Source organism: Acomys minous (genome assembly GCF_964271855.1).
Source record: "Acomys minous genome assembly, chromosome: 16".
Taxonomy (NCBI): Eukaryota; Metazoa; Chordata; class Mammalia; order Rodentia; family Muridae; genus Acomys; species Acomys minous.
In genome coordinates this window covers 69,853,768-69,872,075 of record NC_140498.1, presented here as the reverse complement: position 1 = coordinate 69,872,075, position 18,308 = coordinate 69,853,768, and the positions used below count along the sequence as shown (strand labels likewise).

The window sequence follows — 18,308 nt, the reverse complement described above, 5'->3', positions numbered from 1 at the left end:
GGATCACCTCGATGCAGAAATAGCAGTTGACAAAAACCACAGTATCCTGATTTCAAACAAACAAACAAACAAACAACAAACGAATCTCTCAGAAGACTAAAAGCAGGGGGGACGTCCCTACAGAGCAGGATAAACATCTTCAGTGGGCATCATGACTACTCCTTCTATGGCTAGGAGTCTACTCTGCACTGTACTGGAGACCGTGGCCAGTGAAATAAAGCAATAGAAAAAAATAAAAAGTGCTAGGAAACTGGGCGTGGGTGGTGCATGCCAGATTGAGGCTAGCCTGGTCTACACAGTAAGTCCAGGACAGCCAAGGCTACACAGAGAAACCCTGTCCAAAAAAAAAAAAGTACCCAGATTGGGAGAGAAGACATAAGCCTGTTTTATTTTTATTTTTAGTTTAGTTTAGTTTTTCGAGACAGGGTCTCTCTGTGTAGCCTTGGCTATCCTGCACCCGTTTTGTAGACCAGGCTGGCCTTGAACTCACAGAGATCCGCCTGCCTCTGCCTCCCGAGTGCTGGGATTAAAGTAGTGCGCCACCACGCCCAGCTCTATAAACCTGTTTTAATTTAGGCAACATGAATCATCTGTGTATACTGAAAATCTAAGCCAGATCTGGTGGCTACAATCTCAGCATTCTGGGGGCTGAGGCAGGGGGATTATGAGTGCCAGGTAGCCTGAGTAGACTCCACAATAAAGTCTTGCTCCAAAAACACAACAGGTAAAATCTTCTGTCAAGGTTTCTATTTTGTTTTGTTTTGGTTTTGGTTTTTCAAGGCAAGGTTTCTCTGTGTAGCCCTGGCTGTCCTGGACTTGCTTTATAGACCACGCTAGTCTCAAACTCACAGCAATAATCTACTTGCCTTTGCCTCCCGAGTGCGGGGATTAAGGGTGTGTGGGGGGGGCACGCCCTGCCTGGTAAAATTTCTAAAACTAACACAAGTGTTCAGCAAAGTTTCAGGACATGAAACTAACACAAAAATCAACGTTGTTTCTACAGATACTGCAAACAATTGGAATTTGAAAATTAAATAAAAAAAACATTCATATGGGGCTGGAGAGATGGCTCAGTGATTAAGCGCACTTGCCACACTTGCAGAGGACCTGGGTTCAATTCCCAGTACGCACTCACAAGTGCTGCAATTCCAGTTCAAGGGGACCAGACACCCACTCTGACTTCCACAGGCATCAGGCACACACGTGCTGCTCAAACATACACGCAGGCAAAACACCCATACACATAAAAAAAAAACCAGCAAATAAATATTTTTTAATCCTATTAAGAGCCAGGCATGGTGGCACACGCCTTTAATCCCACCCCTTGGGAGGCAGAGGCAGGTGGATTGATGTGAGTTCGAGGCCAACCTGGTCTACAAAGCGAGTCCAGGACAGCCAAGGCTACACAGAGAAACCCTGTCTCGAAACACCAAATAAATAAATAAATAAATAAATAAAAAGAAAGAAATTAAAACCCCAAAACCAAGCCAAAACAAAAAACAACCCTCTGCCTCACCCCCCCCACCCCTGCCAAAAGAAAAGAATAAAAGAAAAGAAAGAAAAATCCTGTTAAGTTTCAAACCTGGGACAAGTGACTGAGGTGCCTATTTAATATATCAAAGTGGACCTGACCTGTAGGTTCTCCCAGCATCCCTCAGGCCCTACCTGTTACAGGATATGGCTGGCATATCCTGCCCTCTACCCTGAACTTCCAGCCCAGGGCTGGGCCACTCTTTCCTCCAGAGGCGCTTCCTTACATAATCCAGACCTTTTGGTTCCCTGACCCACACCTTCTTGTACTGTTTGTACCTTTGGCCTCCTGGCTGCTGTCCCTTCTTCCCTTCCCCTCCCCCTCTCCCCACATGGTTCAGGGTCATGACCACTCTGGTCTCTCCCAGATGTGTTTGCCTCTGGCTATGTCTCCCCCATATTTATAATAAACTTTCTCTTCCATCATACCTAGGAGCAGCCATGTCCTTTCCTTTTCTTCTTCTTCTTTTTTTTTTAAGATTTATTTATTTATTATTATGTATACAGTGCTCTGCCTGCATGTACATCTGCAGGCAGAAGAGGACATCAGATCACATTATATATGGTTGTGAGCTACCATGTGGTTGCTGGGAATTGAACTCATGACCTCTGGAAGAGGAGACAGTGTTCTTAACTGCTGAGCCATCTCTCCAGCCCCTCCTTTTCTTCTTATTTCTTTTCTTTTCTTTCTTTCTTTTTTTTTTCCTTCTTTTTCTTCCCATCTATATACTTTTAATCCCAGCACTCAGGAGACAGAGGCAAGAGGATAAATATCTCCGAGTTTGAAGCTAGCCTCGTCTACATAGCAAGTTCCAAACCAGCCAGGGCCATATAGTGAGAGTCTGTTTCCAAACAACTACAACAACAATAAAACAAAAACAAAACCCCTATAAAACCATGAAATACCACCTTTAATCCCAACATTCAGGAGGCAGAGGCAGGTGGATCTCTGTAAGTTCAAGTCCAGCCTGGTCTACAAAGTGAGTCTAGGACAGCCTTGGCTACACAGAGAAACCCTGTCTCTAAAAACAAAAGCAAAACTAAAACACATGAAATACATCAGGATAAATATGACAATAGATGTGAAATACAGTATTTAGAAAACTATGAACTATTGTGCATAGAAATTAAAGATCTGTAGTGTGGAAAGAAGCCGTATCTGGGTTGGAAGAGGCAAGGCTGTCAACACGTTTACTCTTGGCAAATTAATCTGTGGGCTCGCTGTAATTCCCGCCGTATATCCAACGGGCATCCTAATGAGGTAAAATTTCAAATGAGTCTAGAATTCATGTGTGAGCTCAAAAGGCAGAGATGCTCAAGGCTGGGGCATAGCTGGGAGGCTAAAGCCCTTGCAATAGGGGGTGAGGACCTAAGTGTGGATCTCCAGGACACACACAGAAGCCACTGGCATAACGTGAGCATCTGTGGTCCCCATACTCCTGTGGGGAGATGGGACGCAGAGCCAGGAGGACCCCTTGAAGCATATGGACCAGGTGCCTGATGTACACTGCAAACAGCAAAGAAACCTGCCACAAACAAGGGCAAAGATGGGGGAGTGACACCAGAGGGTGTCCCCTGACCTCCACAGGGACGCTGTGACATGTGCGCATCCTCGTTCACACACATAAACGCATCTCCATACATATGCACACATACTGTACATAAATAAATACACAGTATTAATAAATAGACAAGTCACCAGGCGTGGTGGTGCACGCTTTTAATCCTAGCACTCGGAAGGCAGAGGCAGGTGGATCACTGTGAGTTCGAGGCCAGCCTGGTCTACAAAGTGAGTCCAGAACAGCCAAGGGTAACACAGAGAGACCATGTTTCAGAAAACCAATAAATAAATAAATAAATAAACGATACCAAATCATCAAAACAGCCTAGAAAAAGAGACCAAGACAGAACCCAACAACATTTGTTTTTTAGAAGTTATTATTGAATTACGGTCCTCAGAACAGTGTGGCATTGGTGATAGAAACAGAGAAACAGACTGATGAGCCAGAATGGAGTCCCCAAACAAACCTGCCCAACAATGGCTTCTGAGAGCCGACCGAGGTAGAATGAACGAGTCAGCCAAGAAGGTAGAATCTTCCCACTGGTGCTGCTGGTGTGAGAAAACGCCAGCAAAATACAATTTGCTGTGGCATCTACAACAAGAACGTAGCTATGACTCTTGGGTTAGTCAAAGAGCTGTTGAGTGTGTATGTGTCTGTGTGACTGTGTGTGCGCAGACGCACATGCTCCTGTCAGACCAAAGGATGGCATCGGGCCTCCTGTCTAACACTCTAACCCTTATTCTCTTGACACGAGGTCTCTCACGGAACCTGGAGCTAGGCTGACAAGGTCTCTCACGGAATCAGCAAGCCCCAGAGAGTCTCCTGTGTCCCCACCACCATCTCTGGGAGGGGACATGCATGGTTACACACCTGGCATTTTACATTGTATGCTTGGAACTCAAAGTCAGGTCCTGACGCTTTCCCAGACAGCCCGCTGAACTCAGCCTAGGAGGAAAAACGCCCCCAAAACTCTATAACTTTGGTTTTAAAAAAAGATGGGGGGTTGTTTTGTTTGTTTGTTTGTTTTAGAGACAGGGTTTCTCTGTGTAGCCCTGGCTGTCCTAGAACTCACTCTGTAGTAGACCAGGCTGGCCTTGAACTCACAAAGATCCACCTGCCTCTGCCTCCCAAGTGCTGGAATTAAAGGCATGCGCCACTACTTCCTGGCTTGAAGAAGATGTTTGTTTGTTTGTTTTTATGTTTTTTGTTTTTCGAGACAGGGTTTCTCTGTGTAGTCTTGGCTGTCCTAGACTCGTTTTGTAGTCCAGGCTGGCCTCGAACTCACAGCAATCCGCCTGCCTTTGCCTCTCGAGTGCTGGGATTAAAGGCGTGTGCCACCACGCCCGGCATTGTTTGTTTGTTTAATAAACAGATGCATGTTTAGGACTGAAGAGATGCCTCAATGGTTTCTAGCACAGGTGCCAGGCAGTTCACAATTGCCTGTAACTCTAGCTCACATACACACACACACACACACACACACACACACACACACACACACACACACACACAAGACCACACCTGTAATCCCAGCACTTGGGAGACAGAAGCCGGAGGATTTCTGTGAGTTTGAGGCCAACCAAAACTACATAGAGAGGCTCTGTCAGTCAAGCAATCAATCAATGTCAACTTTTAAAAATGTTTTTAAATCTTAATTTATGTGTATTGGTGTTTTGCCTGCATGTGCAGCAATGTGAGGATATTAGATCCCTTGGAACTGGAGTTACAGACAATTGTGAGTTAGCATGTGGGTGCTAAGGACTGAACGCAGGCCCAGGGATTGAACCCGGGCCCTCTAGGAAGAGCAGCCACTGCTCTTAACCACTGAGCCATCTCTCCATCCCAAGTCAAACACAACTAGAGGGTCTAGACTGATAAATGTGGTCCTCACCCTTCGTTAAGATGACTTCTCTCTACAACAGATGGAGACCATTACAGAAAAACCACAACCAATCGACATGCATGCAGAGTGGCAGAGCCCAGTCCCAAAGGATAATGTCTACAGAACAGTCATTACCTAGGGCTCAGGGGACAACGCAGAAAAGGGAACGCAAAGATCGGCAAAGCCAGAGGAGCAGGGAGTCTGCGGTGAGACCAGGCTCCTTAGTAACATCAGGAGCTCCACCCATGACAGTCTCACCAATACGACCGTCCAACCAAGACCATGCCAAACAGGATGCGGGGGGTGGAGGGGGGGGAAGCCCACAATGCCTCAGTCAACCCTACACAAGGAACTACAGGAAACTGAGGAAAGCTGGGAGTCGGAGGGGTGGTCCTCTCCAGGGAAGGACACTCCAATTGGTTGTCCAGTGCCAAGCAGTCAGCCCTGAAAATAAACCTACAAATAACATTATATGGACTAATATGTATGTCTATATAAATGCATATGTGCATGCAGTAACAATTGACGGGAAGAGGACCCATGCATTTCGAGAAGAGTGGCAAGGGCTATATGGGAAGGCTTGAAGGGAGGAAAGGGAAGGAAAAAGTGTTGCAATTAAATTAGTCTCAAGGCCAGGTGTGGTGGCGCACATCTTTAATCCCAGCACTCAGGAGGCAGAGGCAGGCGGGTCGCTGTGAGTTCCGAGGCCAGCCTGGTCTACAAAGTGAGTCCAGGACAGCCAAGGCTACACAGAGAGACCCTGGCTCGAAAAACAAAATAAAAAATAAAAATAAATTACAGTCTCAAACTAAATAGCAGAAGATGCGTTAACAAAACCAGACTTGGTGGGGGCGGGGGGGGGGGAAGTGGTCCAAGTAAGTTATCGTGATGAAATTAAAAAGATCTGCTTGCTCTTTGAAAACTCCTGTCAAGAGAAGAAAAGGTGAAAGGGCGGCCACGCCTGGAGGAGACCGAGTTGATGAAAACAGGACTGGAGCTCAACCATACAACAAAGAACAGAGGACAAAAATAGGCTAAGCAGCAGATGCTTGCCCAAGGGGATTCTGTGGGCTACAGAAGGCCCCTCAGTCACGGGGACTGCAAAGGGGCTGGGACGCGTCACTGTATTTTGGTGCGTGTGTGTGTGTGTGTGTGTGTGTGTGTGTGTGTGTGTGTGTGTGTGTAAGCCTGCTCATATGTGTGCATCTGTGGGAGGGGAGCAGAGGACAGCCCAGAGGGTCATCCCTCAGGCCCCACCCACCCTTGATTTGGCTTTTGAGGCAGGATCTCACTATGTGGCCCAGGCTGGTGTCAAACCCAACAGAATGCGTTTGCTTCCCACATGCTGGCATTAAAGGTGTGTCACATCTCTAGCTCCCACCTTGATTTTTTTTTTTTCCTTAAAGACAGAGTCTGTCACTTGAACTGTAATCAGCTAGGGTGGCCAGCCAGAAAGGCCCAGAGAATCTTCCTGTCCCCACCCGCCATGCGCTGGGTTACAAGTGCCTGCTGCCACTCCTGGCTCGTTTTTTGTGTGGACTCTGGGCATCGAAATCAGGTCCTCACGCTTGCCCCGCATCGGCTCGATTAACTGAGTCGCCATCCCAGGTCCTGAGGGTTCTGTAAGATCATAAAAACTATCAGCAGCTGAACTGTGACTTTAGTCACTTCCTCCAGCTGTCCACGGCCGACTCTCTGAGGTGGTGTGTAAAGTCTCCACAAGGGCACCCTGTAGGGGCAGCAGGAACATATAGCTGCCTCCCTCCCTCCCCACCACCCGCCCAGGGCAGCCAGCTTGTCCAGGCGCTGGCACTGGGGTCCAGCCATAGGTTGGGCTTCCCGTGGAAGAAAGACTACTGGTGTAGGGCACATGTGGCTTGCCTGCACACCCAGGCTGCTCTCCGACACAGCATCCTTAAGAATTTTGGATACAGCCAGCATCCTCCTCCCCTCAAGCCTGCCCCTCCCCCACCACATAGGCCAGATGCTCAATGGAGCCCAAGACTGAGCCACGGGGTCTCACTCCATCTCCATGTGCGCGCAAGCATGTGTTCCCACATATGTACGCGTGCACGTGCGTGCATGTGTATGCATGTTTGTGCATGTGTGTGTATATGTGCATGTAGGGGCCAGAAGTTGATGCCAGATGTCCTCCTCAATCACTCTGCCTTATTGAGACAGGGCCTCTCACTAAAACATGGAGCTCACCAATCCAACTAGCTGGCCGGCAAGCCTCAGAAACCCACACTTGGTGTTTCGCTTGGGCTCTGGGATCTGAAGTCAGGCCCCTCTTGCTTGCGTATCCAGCACTTTACCAACTAAGCCAGTTCCCCAGACCCATCACAGACCTTTAAAAGTGAAATTCTGTCACTAGCTCAGTTTATGGAATAAAAGAAATATAACTCAGCTAGGGGTCAGACACGTGCCCAGAGTCATACTGTGGTAGATGTGGGCCTTGTGAGCCAGGACCCAACACTTGGGTCACCTTCCTGGTAATTGCGGCTGATCCTATTGGGACTTGGGATGGGGGGTGGGGGTGGGGAGGATGGAGACCCAGAGCAGAAGGAATTCCCTTACTGAGACTTTTGGCCTGGTTACCTGGAAGGACTTCCTCTCTCACCTATGATCTCACAGGGCCCCCGTAAAGGCCACCAGCACCTGGCCAAGAGGCAGACCTCTTGCTTCAGGCCTGACCCCGAAGGCTCAGAGATGGATGACCCCCAAGGCTCTGAAGTCTTATCACCTCAAAGCATCTAACCAGGAACTAACCAGGTAGCGTGCTCAAAACCCCACGCTTGGAAATGGAAGGTGACAGGGCCCAGGACTGGCTGCAGGCCAGGCCCAGCTGGAACTCCAGCCGAGCTATGTCTACTCCCTGCCTTCCCCTCAGGCAGACAGGGCCCAGCCTAGTGTGAGAACACCAGTGTCTTCTTCCCTGTCCCTGATAATACTACCCTACCCTGAACCTCTGGCTCCCTGGAGTCTGGGAAGTAGGGGGGAAAGGCAGAAGGAGGCGGCGCCCTGACCTCTGCCCCTTCCTTCTGTATCTAAACAGTCCCCAGTGTCACTTGGTGCCAGGACACTCGTGAACAAATGAGTCCCAGCTGGGAAGGCCTGAGCCTTAATCCCAGAAAACTACATTGATTTACACCAAGGAAGCATCACAGAATGGTAGCTGTGGTGTGGCCAGGAGCCAGCAGTGGGAGGCAACTGTGGGCAAGAAGCCAGGAGGCCTTCCTGGAGGAAGCGCTCTAGCGGTAAAGATGGGGTGGCAGTGGCCAGGGGGCAGGAATGGCAACATGCGGAACCTGGCAAAGGACAGAGCTTAGCCAAGCCCTGCCCCGCCCCCATCCTGAGATTCCCCACAGCACTGACCTTGTACTGTAAGGGCTTGCTAAGATTCCACCCAGGCGAAACCTTGTAGGCGAGCAAGCGGCTTGGCCTGAAGCCAGCCAGGCCAGTGAGGTCGGTCAGCTGGATTCCAGCCTCCGGCGAGTGGTTGTTGGGCTGCCCTAAGCTCTGTTGCAAAGCCATGCTTTGCCTTGGAAACTGCGGGGAGAGGCAGAAGCAGCTCCTAGGCTGGCAGCCCCGGGGCTCTGCCCAAACCCTTCAAAGTCACAACAGGGCTTTGCCCCAGCCTTGGACACTTCCCGACAGAGGCTCTAATTGTTTTGTTACTTCTGGGAAGGGGCCTCACCATGGAGCCAAAGCTGGGACTTACGGGTGTTCTTGCCTCCCTAATGGTGAGATCTCAGGTGTAAGCAGCTGGTTTTGAGGCTGGTGTGTGCATGCGCGCATGCGTGCGTGGGACCGTAAGCGCTTATGCAGAAGCGAGAAGAGGACAGTGCTCTACCACGCTCTACCTTATTCCCTGAAACCTGGGTTCCTCACTAAACCTGGACCTAGGCTGGCAGCCAGCCATAGCTCCTCCTGTTTCTGGATTCACACACACAAAACTGGGGTTACAAGTAACGCTTTGTAACACGGGTGCTGGGGATTTGAACCCGGGTCCATGTGCTTGTGCAGCAAGCCCTCTTACCCATCAGGTCATCTGAGGGTAGGTTTTAAAAGGTCCTGACCATTGTGGGTGACTCTGGGCAGCACAGTCCTAGAAGCCGCTGGTACAGAAGTGGATTCCAGCCAAATTGCACCCAACCCAGCTCCAAACTCAATGGCACCAAGAGATGGACGGCTCCTGCACAGCCGAGTGTGTGGATACCAAGTCAGCTCTTGATTAGCCGTGTCCCAACCACCTTATGCCTCAGGTGCTCACTCTGCAGACCAAAACTAGCTAGGTCTTTTAGAAGAGCAAGCCAAGGCCCCATCAGGCCCTCGCTATACAAGTCCTGGCTCCAACAGATGCACTTTCCCCACAGGGGCTAGTAACCACCTGCTTACTGAATCTCACTGCTAATGTCTGGGCTACTTCTTAGCCACCCAGGACCCCAGAATACTCTCCCCAATAGCTTGGAAACTGTTCTAGAACCCATGTCATCCCAGGACAAGCAACAAAAGTGCCCTGGGTCAAGAGTGGCCAGAGGTGTGGAACGGCGAATCAGAGATCCCAGGTAAGAAGCTGAGTCCTCGCTGGGCAGTGGTGGCGCACGCCTTTAATCCCAGCACTCAGGAGGCAGAGGCAGGCGTATCGCTGTGAGTTCGAGGCCAGCCTGGTCTACAAAGCGAGTCCAGGAAGGCCAAGGCTAACACAGAGAAACCCTGCCTCAAAAGAAGAAGAAGAAGAAGAAGAAGAAGAAGAAGAAGAAGAAGAAGAAGAAGAAGAAGAAGAAGAAGAAGAAGAAGAGTCCTCAGCCCCCACCAACACCTGATTGCTCAGTTCTCACTCCAGCTGAGGCCACTACTCTGACTGCCCAAGGCCATCAGCCTCTCACTGGGCCCTCTTCCTGGCTCCCTAAAGGCTAACGCACCCACCCCCTGCCCTGCCTCTCCTGGTCCCTTCAAGGTGACTCAGTCCCTCGCTGTTACTTCCGGGAGCAGCTCTCAGGCACCCGAGCAGGTCAGGCGTGTTCTGGGGCTGAGCCAGGTGGGGCAGGTGTGTCCCCTTTGGCCAAGGCCTAGGCAGGCGGGGAGGAGTGGAGCAGTGGGCCCTATCGGTGGAATGTGGCTCTGGCAGAGGCCTGTGGCTCAGCTTTAGAGACCTTTGCTCTTCCAAAGGCTGATGCACAGCTGAGAAATTGGCCAGAGCCTGTTTGCTACCCAGGCTGGAGGCAAGTGGGCAGCTCAAAGCTGGAAGGTAGAAGTCCTTCAAGGGACATAGGATATAAACGTGTCTGGAGGTGGGCTGTATGCATAACAGCCCCCAGCAATCCACCCGTATGGAGGTCTCTTTTCCTGGCGTACCATTAGCTGGGTATTTTCCCCTATCCCATCGGCATGCGAACTCCAGCTTTTTATGTAGTTGGTGTTGTCAGCTTCAGGACCCTGGATGTTGGAGGGGCTCAGATTCTCCTCTAGGCAAGGCCCTCCATACCCAGGAGTGGAGTACCCCTTGCCCTTCTACCTCCCCTCCCATTCAGATGAGAACACAGTGCCTGCCTCCCCACGTCACAGTTCCTTCCCTGACACCACTCCTTTTGGCCGTTGACATCTTCCCCCAGCCCCACCCGGGGGTCCCCACTCCCCACTGCCTCAGGTGCCCAGGCTCCCCTGCTCTGCACCTCATCTGGTCTGATGGATGGGAAACCTATTTTAAGAACTGGCTAGGAGCCGGGTGGTGGTGGCGCGCGCCTTTAATCCCAGCACTTGGGAGGCAGAGGCAGGTGGATCTCTGTGAGTTCGAGGACAGCCTGGTCTACAAAGAGAGTCCAGGACAGCCAAGATAATACAGAGAGACTTTGTCTCAAAAAACCCAAACAAACAAACAAACAAACAAAAGGAACTGGCTAGGAGCGATAGCTCCGTAAAAGTTTGGGATTTAAACGCCACTGCATTTTCATGTAGTCGGTTAATTTTATCATATGTGGATTGTGCTGGGAGGGCTCTTCAGAGGGAGAAAGAACCATTTACATGCCAGTGTGCCCCAGTTCTGTCTCTCCTCAGAGGTACACCCAACCCTGCCCATGAATCACAACACCCCGAGTCCTTAGTAGCAGCCTGTTCACTCTCGGATTATTAATTGATTGGGGTGGCCTTTTTTTTTTTTTTGAGGCAAGGTCTCTCACTATGTAGCTTTAGCTGACCTGAAACACACTATGTAGACTAGGCTGGCCTCAAACTCACAGAGATTTGCCTGCCTCTGCCTCCCAGGTGCTGGGATGAAAGGCCTGAGCTAACTACATCCAGCTCATTATATTTTTGAGATAAGATCTCACTTTTGTGATTCACATCAGCCTCAAACTCATGGTAACCCTTCTGCCTCACAGCATCCTGAGTGCTGGCATACAGACATATGCCACCACACCTGGGTTCCTGGAGGCATCCTGTCTGCAACATCAGCGGGTGACGCTTCTACACAGTCAAGAGCTGGGACACTTCCTGGTCGCTGTGCTTCGCGGATCCCACTGTCCCAGGTAAAGTGGCAGTGGTGACTACAGCACTTCACACATACACTGGCCTTCTGGCTTCTCCGACTCAGAGTCCGGAATACGGAGTAGAACTCAAGTCTAAATCCCAGCCTTCTTTTTTACTTATTTGGATACAATCTCACTAAGTCCTTTAGGTTGGCCATGAACTTGTTCTGTAGCCTCTTTGCTTAGGGCTGAATTTGTGAATCCTCCTGCCTCAGCTTCTCAAGCATCTATGATTATCAGCCCCTGGCACCAGCTACATACCATATAGCAGAGACTCTAGGCCACTTTGTGCCACACCCAACTCTCTTTAGGCTGTGTTGTCCCTGTGAGTTCCCTATGTCCTCCCTCCTTTCTGATCTCAAGTCCTCTGTAACTATGGCAATGCTTGAGCCAGCAGCCCCTGGGAGAACCTCTATGGTCCTCCCTATAGGTGGGGTGCTCCCAGAACCACGGATTAGTGCTCTATGGGGGAACTCTTCGAAGACCATCTTTTTTTTTTTTGTTTTGTTTTTGTTTTTGTTTTTCGAGACAAGGTCTCTCTGTGTTAGCTTTGGCTGTCCTGGACTCCCTTTGTAGACCAGGCTGGCCTCAAACTCACAACGATCCGCCTGCCTCTGCCTCCCAAGTGCTGGGATTAAAGGCATGCGCCACCACGCCTGGCTCGAAGACCATCTTTAAGAGGTAGGCATGGCTGGGCGTGGTGGTGCACACCTTTAGTCCCAACACTCGGGAGGGGGGCGGAGGCAGGAGGATGAGAAGTTCAAACTCATCCTTAGCTGCACAGTGAGATCCAAGCCAGCCTGAGCTACATGAGACCTTGTCTATAAATAAACAAACGCCAGGCTGGTAAGATGGCTCAGGGGTAATTGGCGCGTCCTGACAAACTTGATCTGAATTCGATCCCCATGACCCACATGGTGGAAAACAGAGAGCCAACTCTTGCAAGTTGCCCTCCGACCAGCACGCGTGTGCTGTGACGTGCATACACACGCGCACTCATACACACACAAAACAAATGAGAGTGATTAAAAAATGTAATGCAGCTGGTCGCTAGACCTAGACCGTCCTACATCTCTGCCCCGTTGCTTCAGAGCCTTCCACACACCCAACGTGCCTTTTCATGGTTGCTCTGCCTCTCCGAACCTGATAGCCCCCTCCACCAGCCAGCCCAGCGGCAGTGTTCCTCCCTAGCTTTCATTAGATACTGTTGGGGAATATCAGGGTGTTGGCTCCCCCTTACTCCCTGCCAACTATGTGGCAGTGGCCATCTACCACCAGCGAGCTGCCAACTCCACCCACATCACCTTCTGCCTGCTTGCCTCTCTGTGAAGGCCCTGCCTGCCTCAGTCTTCCCGCCCTGGGCGCTGCCCATGCGCACGGAGCTAGGGGGCGGGGCGACTGATCAAAGGCTCCATCCTAGAACTCTTCAGCCTTCTCCCCTGCTGTGGATAGCACATCTCCCACACCCATGGCCACACTTCTCCCGCCTTCTAGCTACGCTGCATCAGGCCACCCTTGGAAGACCTTCCTGCCCGGTGCCAAGTAAGAACTTAGCAAATGACCCTAAATCTGAAGTTGCCAGGAGCCTATGAGCCAGGGGCCTGGGTTGGAAGCAATGTCATCCACATTCAAGATCGGCGTGGGCCTGGTCACAGTGCCCGCACGCAGAGAGAAGCCTGCGGGCCTTGTGGCTGGCCCAGCGACCCAAGGAGTCCACTCTGGGGTAGGCACAACCGGCATATTTCAGAGATAGAGGGCAAAGGACACTGTTTAGGGCCTAAACAGGGGTTCTCAATCTTCCTAATGCTGCCTCCCTTTAATACAGTTCCTCCTGTTATGGTGATCCTCAACCATAAAATTATTTCGTGGCACATGCCTTTAATCCCAGCACTCGGGAGGCAGAGGCCAGGGGATCACTGTGACTTCGAGGCTAGCCTGGTCTACAAAGCGAGTCTAGGACAGCCAGGGCTACACAAGGAAACCCTGTCTCGAAAAACCAAAAAAAAAAAAAAAAAAAAAAAAAAGCAAAAATTTATTTTGTTGCTACCTCATAACTGTAATCTGGCTACTGTTATGAATCGTAATGTAGCTATCTGATATGTGACCCCCCCCCCCAAAGAGGTCACGACCCACAGGCTGAGAACCACTGGTTTAGGAAGAAGGGAGGCTGGCTGGCCAAAAGTGGGCCAGAGGAACAGGCCCCTAATCCTTGACCCTGAGTGCAGACTGTCTCCCAGCACTGAGCCACAGCGGGCAGGCCTGACAAGCTCACACGGAAGACAGTGGTTCTTCAGCCAGCAGCGTTCTCAGAGGCAGGTGAACGGCTAAGCACAACCGTGTCCGTATCAGAGTGTGATACCACTCCACTCGAAAAGAGGAGGCATCCTGACACCTACCCCAACACAAAGGGACGCAGTGCCATCATCAGCACACAGCCAAGTGAATCAAACCGGACCCAAACCAGACAGCTGTGGTGTGAAGGTTCCTGCAGGGTCTGATTCCTTGAGAAGTCAAGCAGGATGGCAGATCTCAGGAACAGGGAGGTGGAGGGACAATCACTGCTTCATGTGTGAACAAGTTTCAGTTTGGAAAGATGAGAAAGCCCTGATGGGATGGTGGTGGCAGTTGCACAGATTTGTGAGTGTGCTTAATGCCTCCAAACTGCACGTTAAAAATAGTTAGAATGGCATGTGCGCACATACACACACACACACACACACACACACACACACACACACACACACACCAAGTAGGCCTGGTGTTGGCGGCCCATGTCTATAATCTCAGATACTTGGACAATTAGCCAGAAGGATCACAAATGCAGGCCTGAGCAGCTAGATTATAAAGCAAATTTGTGGCCAGGCCAGGTAACTCAATGGACTGTCTCAAAACAAAAGGTTTTAAAAAAAAATAGGGTTATGGATATAGTTTCATGATAGATCCCTTGCCTAGAGTGCCCCAGTGAGGGGCTGGGGTGTGGCTCAGTAGTAGAGCACCTGCCTAGAATCCCCCAGTGAGGGGCTGGGGTATGGCTCAGTGGTAGAGCACCTGCCCAGAATCCCCCAGTGAGGGGCTGGGGTGTGGCTCAGTGGTAGAGCACCTACCTAGAATCCCCCAGTGAGGGGCTGGGGTGTGGCTCAGTGGTAGAGCACCTGCCTAGAATCCCCCAGTGAGGGGCTGGGATGTGGCTCAGTGGTAGAGCACCTGCCTAGAATCCCCCAGTGAGGCGCTGGGGTGTGGCTCAGTGGTAGAGCACCTGCCTAGTATACCCAGGGCCTTGGCTTCTATCTACAATACTGTACTACAATGGGGGCGGGGGGAAGGAAAGAAAAGAGCCTTCTGGGCCACTGTTCCAGACATAGTGTGATCTGCCAGACCCAGCTCTCAGGCCTGGACCATGCCCCCCAATACCTCCCCAGGGACCCTCTCCTAACCTGAGCCATATTCCTGAAACCTTTTGTACTGGGGACTGGACCAGATGCAGTTTCCAAGTGCCCCGAAAGCCTCCAAGTGTAAAGAGGAGCCATGCTGTTTCGTCAGGTCTGATCCTAGGCTCATTTTCCCCCTAGCCTATGCCTGGAACGTCAAGAAGCTTGGGGTCTGTTGTGTCAAGCTTGACACTTGGGGGGCAGTATCAAGCAGCAGTTCCTGACCTACCTAGTTAGATGCCAGCACTTCCTTCCTCTTCCTCACCCCTCTGGAGCTGCAGGTCAGGGCTCCTGGGAGTGCGGGTTTGACCAGCATGGAAGCAAGAGTGAGTGACTCTAAAACCTTCCAGGCCATTTACTGGTCAGAGGCTTGCAAAGAGAGCCTGCCGCCTTCATGGACAGCTTGGGGATGCACCGAACACTCTCCCTCTGGCATAGCCCTTGACAGGGTGGGACACCAATGGAGTCCTACGGGAGTAAAGACCACATTCTGGCAAAAGCCCACTATAGCTGGGGTGAGAGGGCATCTGTGCTGGGTGATGGATGGACCCCAGGTTCAAGATGCAGGCCTGTCTCCCTTCCTGGCTTCCTACAGCCAAGTGAGAAGTGCTCAGGGCTGCCCCAGAGCCCCCAGGCCTGGTGGTCAGAGGTGACCTAGGCCCTGGCCTGATGCCCTGCTATCCAAGGAAGATGTCATCACTTCCCAAGTACCCTTTGTCCCACTGGTGTGGTCAAGAAGAACAGCCATGGGGCTGGAGAGATGGCTCGGCAGTTAAGAGCACTGGCTGCTCTTCCAGAGGTCCTGAGTTCAATTCCCAGCAACCACATGGTGGCTCATGACCATCTATACTGGGGTCTGATGCCCTCCTCCAGTGTGCATGCATGAAGATAGAGCACTCATAGACATAATAAATAAATAAATAAATAAATAAATAAATAAATCTAAAAGGAGAAGAAGAGCCATGAGCCCGTTCACATGACAACATGGAACACACATGTCTCCTCCCTCGACAAGGCCACCACAAGACAGGAGGCTCCAGAACCCCACAGCATCTCAGAACACAGGAAGTCCCAATTCCCGACTCCCTATGGACCATCAGAGGCCTGTGTGGGCATGTCATAGGGGGTCACAAAGCAGGCACTGTGGCTGAGCCCAGGGTCAAGACAAAGATGGAAAGTTTGCATAGATAGTGGACGCGGGGGTGGGGGGTGGTGGGAGGGGGTGGTGCCCAGACTGGGCATCAAGAAACCTGCTCAGCCTTGTGGATGCTCAAGACAGTTCAAGTTGTTGAGGCCTCAGTTTCCCTGCTCGTAAACTGAAAACCAAGCCTCAGGCCTTGTCTGCCTCACATGTAAGGGGGGGTGGGGAAGCAAGCTGCTATTAGAGGCCAAGTCTGGAAATGGGTGGCTTGGCCTATAGCCAGCAAGGGCTGGGCCCTGAGAGGGCAGCAGCTGAAGCAGCCAGTGGCCTGGGGCTAAAGGCCTTCCAGAAGACTCCATAGGTGAAGGGCCATAGGGCAGTTTCCACTAGGGTTTAGGAAGCCTCTTCTTCCTCCTGCCAGGCCAGGAGGTCTAGGAGTGTCTGGAAAGCAGCTGTGTGTTCTGAGAAGCTCATCCTGGGCTGGGTGGCCAAAGAATATGAGGATGGGCCAGCCCTTCTCCTGGGGTTCACCACCCCCCTAAGTCAGGCTTGGAGGCTTAGCAAGCTGAACAACCCATCAGCCTTTTTTTTTTTTTTAACCACCGGCTCCAGCCCAGCGAGCTTTCCTGAACAAGGCTGGCCTGAGAGATGGAGGTGGGGCGACTCCACTGGGCCAGCCCAGCTGGCAACAGTACCACATAGCACCAGGGAGCCGCCACCTCACTGCAGCATCGGCAGGGCTCTGCAGTGCCACAAGAGACCCAGGAAAAGGGTTACTTCATCTTACCTAGCTTCCCACTAAAGCTCGGTCAGTGTCTCCTCTCAGGGACACCAGGGCCCTTGGGGTGGCACGCACTTACTATTGCCAGGCACTCTTCAGGCCAGAGGCGGAGATGTGGGGGAGAGATGGGAAGGGAAGTCCTATTTACAGGCTGTGGGCCTTCAGCCTGCATCTCAGGGAGGCAAAGTGATGTCCCCAAGGAATGGGTATGCTCTGAGAGGTACGTGCTAGACCCTCTATATCCCTGAAAGCTCTTGCGGGCCTCTCCCCACCTGCATACCCAGATAGGATCAGCGTAGGAGTACCAGCTCTAGGAGACTGCCAGCTGGTTAGAGAACTCCTCGGCCCTTTCTTCATAGCCAGTCCTGAGACCTTGTGTTCTGGCCCCTACAAGTCCCTCCGAACCACCAAGGGACAAAGTCTGGAAGATGTCTTGAAGATGTGTCTTGGGCTCCCACTGTCCCCGCATCGTCCTGGTCCCAGAGAAGCTAGGCACATGGCCAGCCTGTCCTCACAGGGGCCACCCAATGCTCGGCTTCCTCCCCCAGTTTTTGAGCCTGTAAAAGACGGTGTCCCCAGGCAGGGATGCCATGACGTCACCTCCAGGTAGCTGAGAATCAGGTGGACCCCATACTTCCCAGCAGACACCTCCCCAGCTCACTGGCAGCTTTCCCAGCAAGCCAGCACCCCAATGATTTCCTCTTTTTTTCTTTTTCTTTTTCTTTTTTTTTCACCCCCTGAGACGCCAAGGTTTCGCAAGGCTGGGGAGGGGAGGCGTCCGCGGTTGACAGCGTGACACGCAGCCCAGCGGGGGAGGGGAGGCGGCAGCACGGGTCGCGCGAAGCCCGCGAGGTGCCCTCCGGATGCTGCGCCTGGCCACCGCCACTCCCGGCCGCCGGCAGGTGCACTCGGGCCGCGCCCCAACCTAGCCAGGACCCAGCGCGTGGCGCGACCCCGTGCCCCGCTCCCCACGCAGTCCGGTCCATCCGGCCGCACCCCGCGCCTCCTCCCGTCCCGCACCTACCCGGGGCTCCGCAGTCAGCGCAGCGCGCGTTCCCTGGCCGCGTCAGCAGCTCCAGCAGCGCCCGGCGCCGCTCCCCGGCCATGACTACGCGGCCACCGCGCCGTCCTGAGCGCGCCCGCCCCGCTAGGGCCCCGCGCCGCGCGCCCGCCGCCCGCCCTGCGCCATCGCCGCCGCTCAGCCCGCGCGCCGGCCTCGATCGTGTCGCCGCGCGGGGCCGCCCTGAGCGGAGCTGCGCGCGCGGGGACCGGAGAGCAACGCACAGCGCGCTCGGGGCGGCGTGGCCCGCGGGCGGCCCCCAGCGGCGCGGTCAGGGAGCGGCCTCTTCGAGAACCCGGCCTCACCCGGTCCACCTGGGGCGGGGTCTCATGCAGCCCGCGCTGCGGAAGGACGGACCACCCCACACGCCAGCCGAGCTAGCCTGTTGGGTTGAAGC

At 52.5% G+C, this 18,308-nt stretch overlaps 1 protein-coding gene across 2 annotated transcripts in view; it reads right to left on the bottom strand.

Annotated features, from left to right (window-relative positions):
* ADAP1 (ArfGAP with dual PH domains 1) overlaps positions 1–18,308 on the bottom strand; it is a 58,574-nt gene extending 40,266 nt beyond the window's left edge. Inside the window, exon 1 of one of the 2 annotated variants that reach the window (XM_084764268.1) lies at positions 17,876–18,308. In XM_084764268.1, coding sequence (XP_084620394.1) covers positions 17,876–17,957 — 82 coding nt within the window. In that variant the 5' untranslated portion in view covers positions 17,958–18,308. The remainder of the gene's footprint in view (positions 1–17,875) is intronic. The other variant, XM_084764269.1, reaches the window with a different exon arrangement.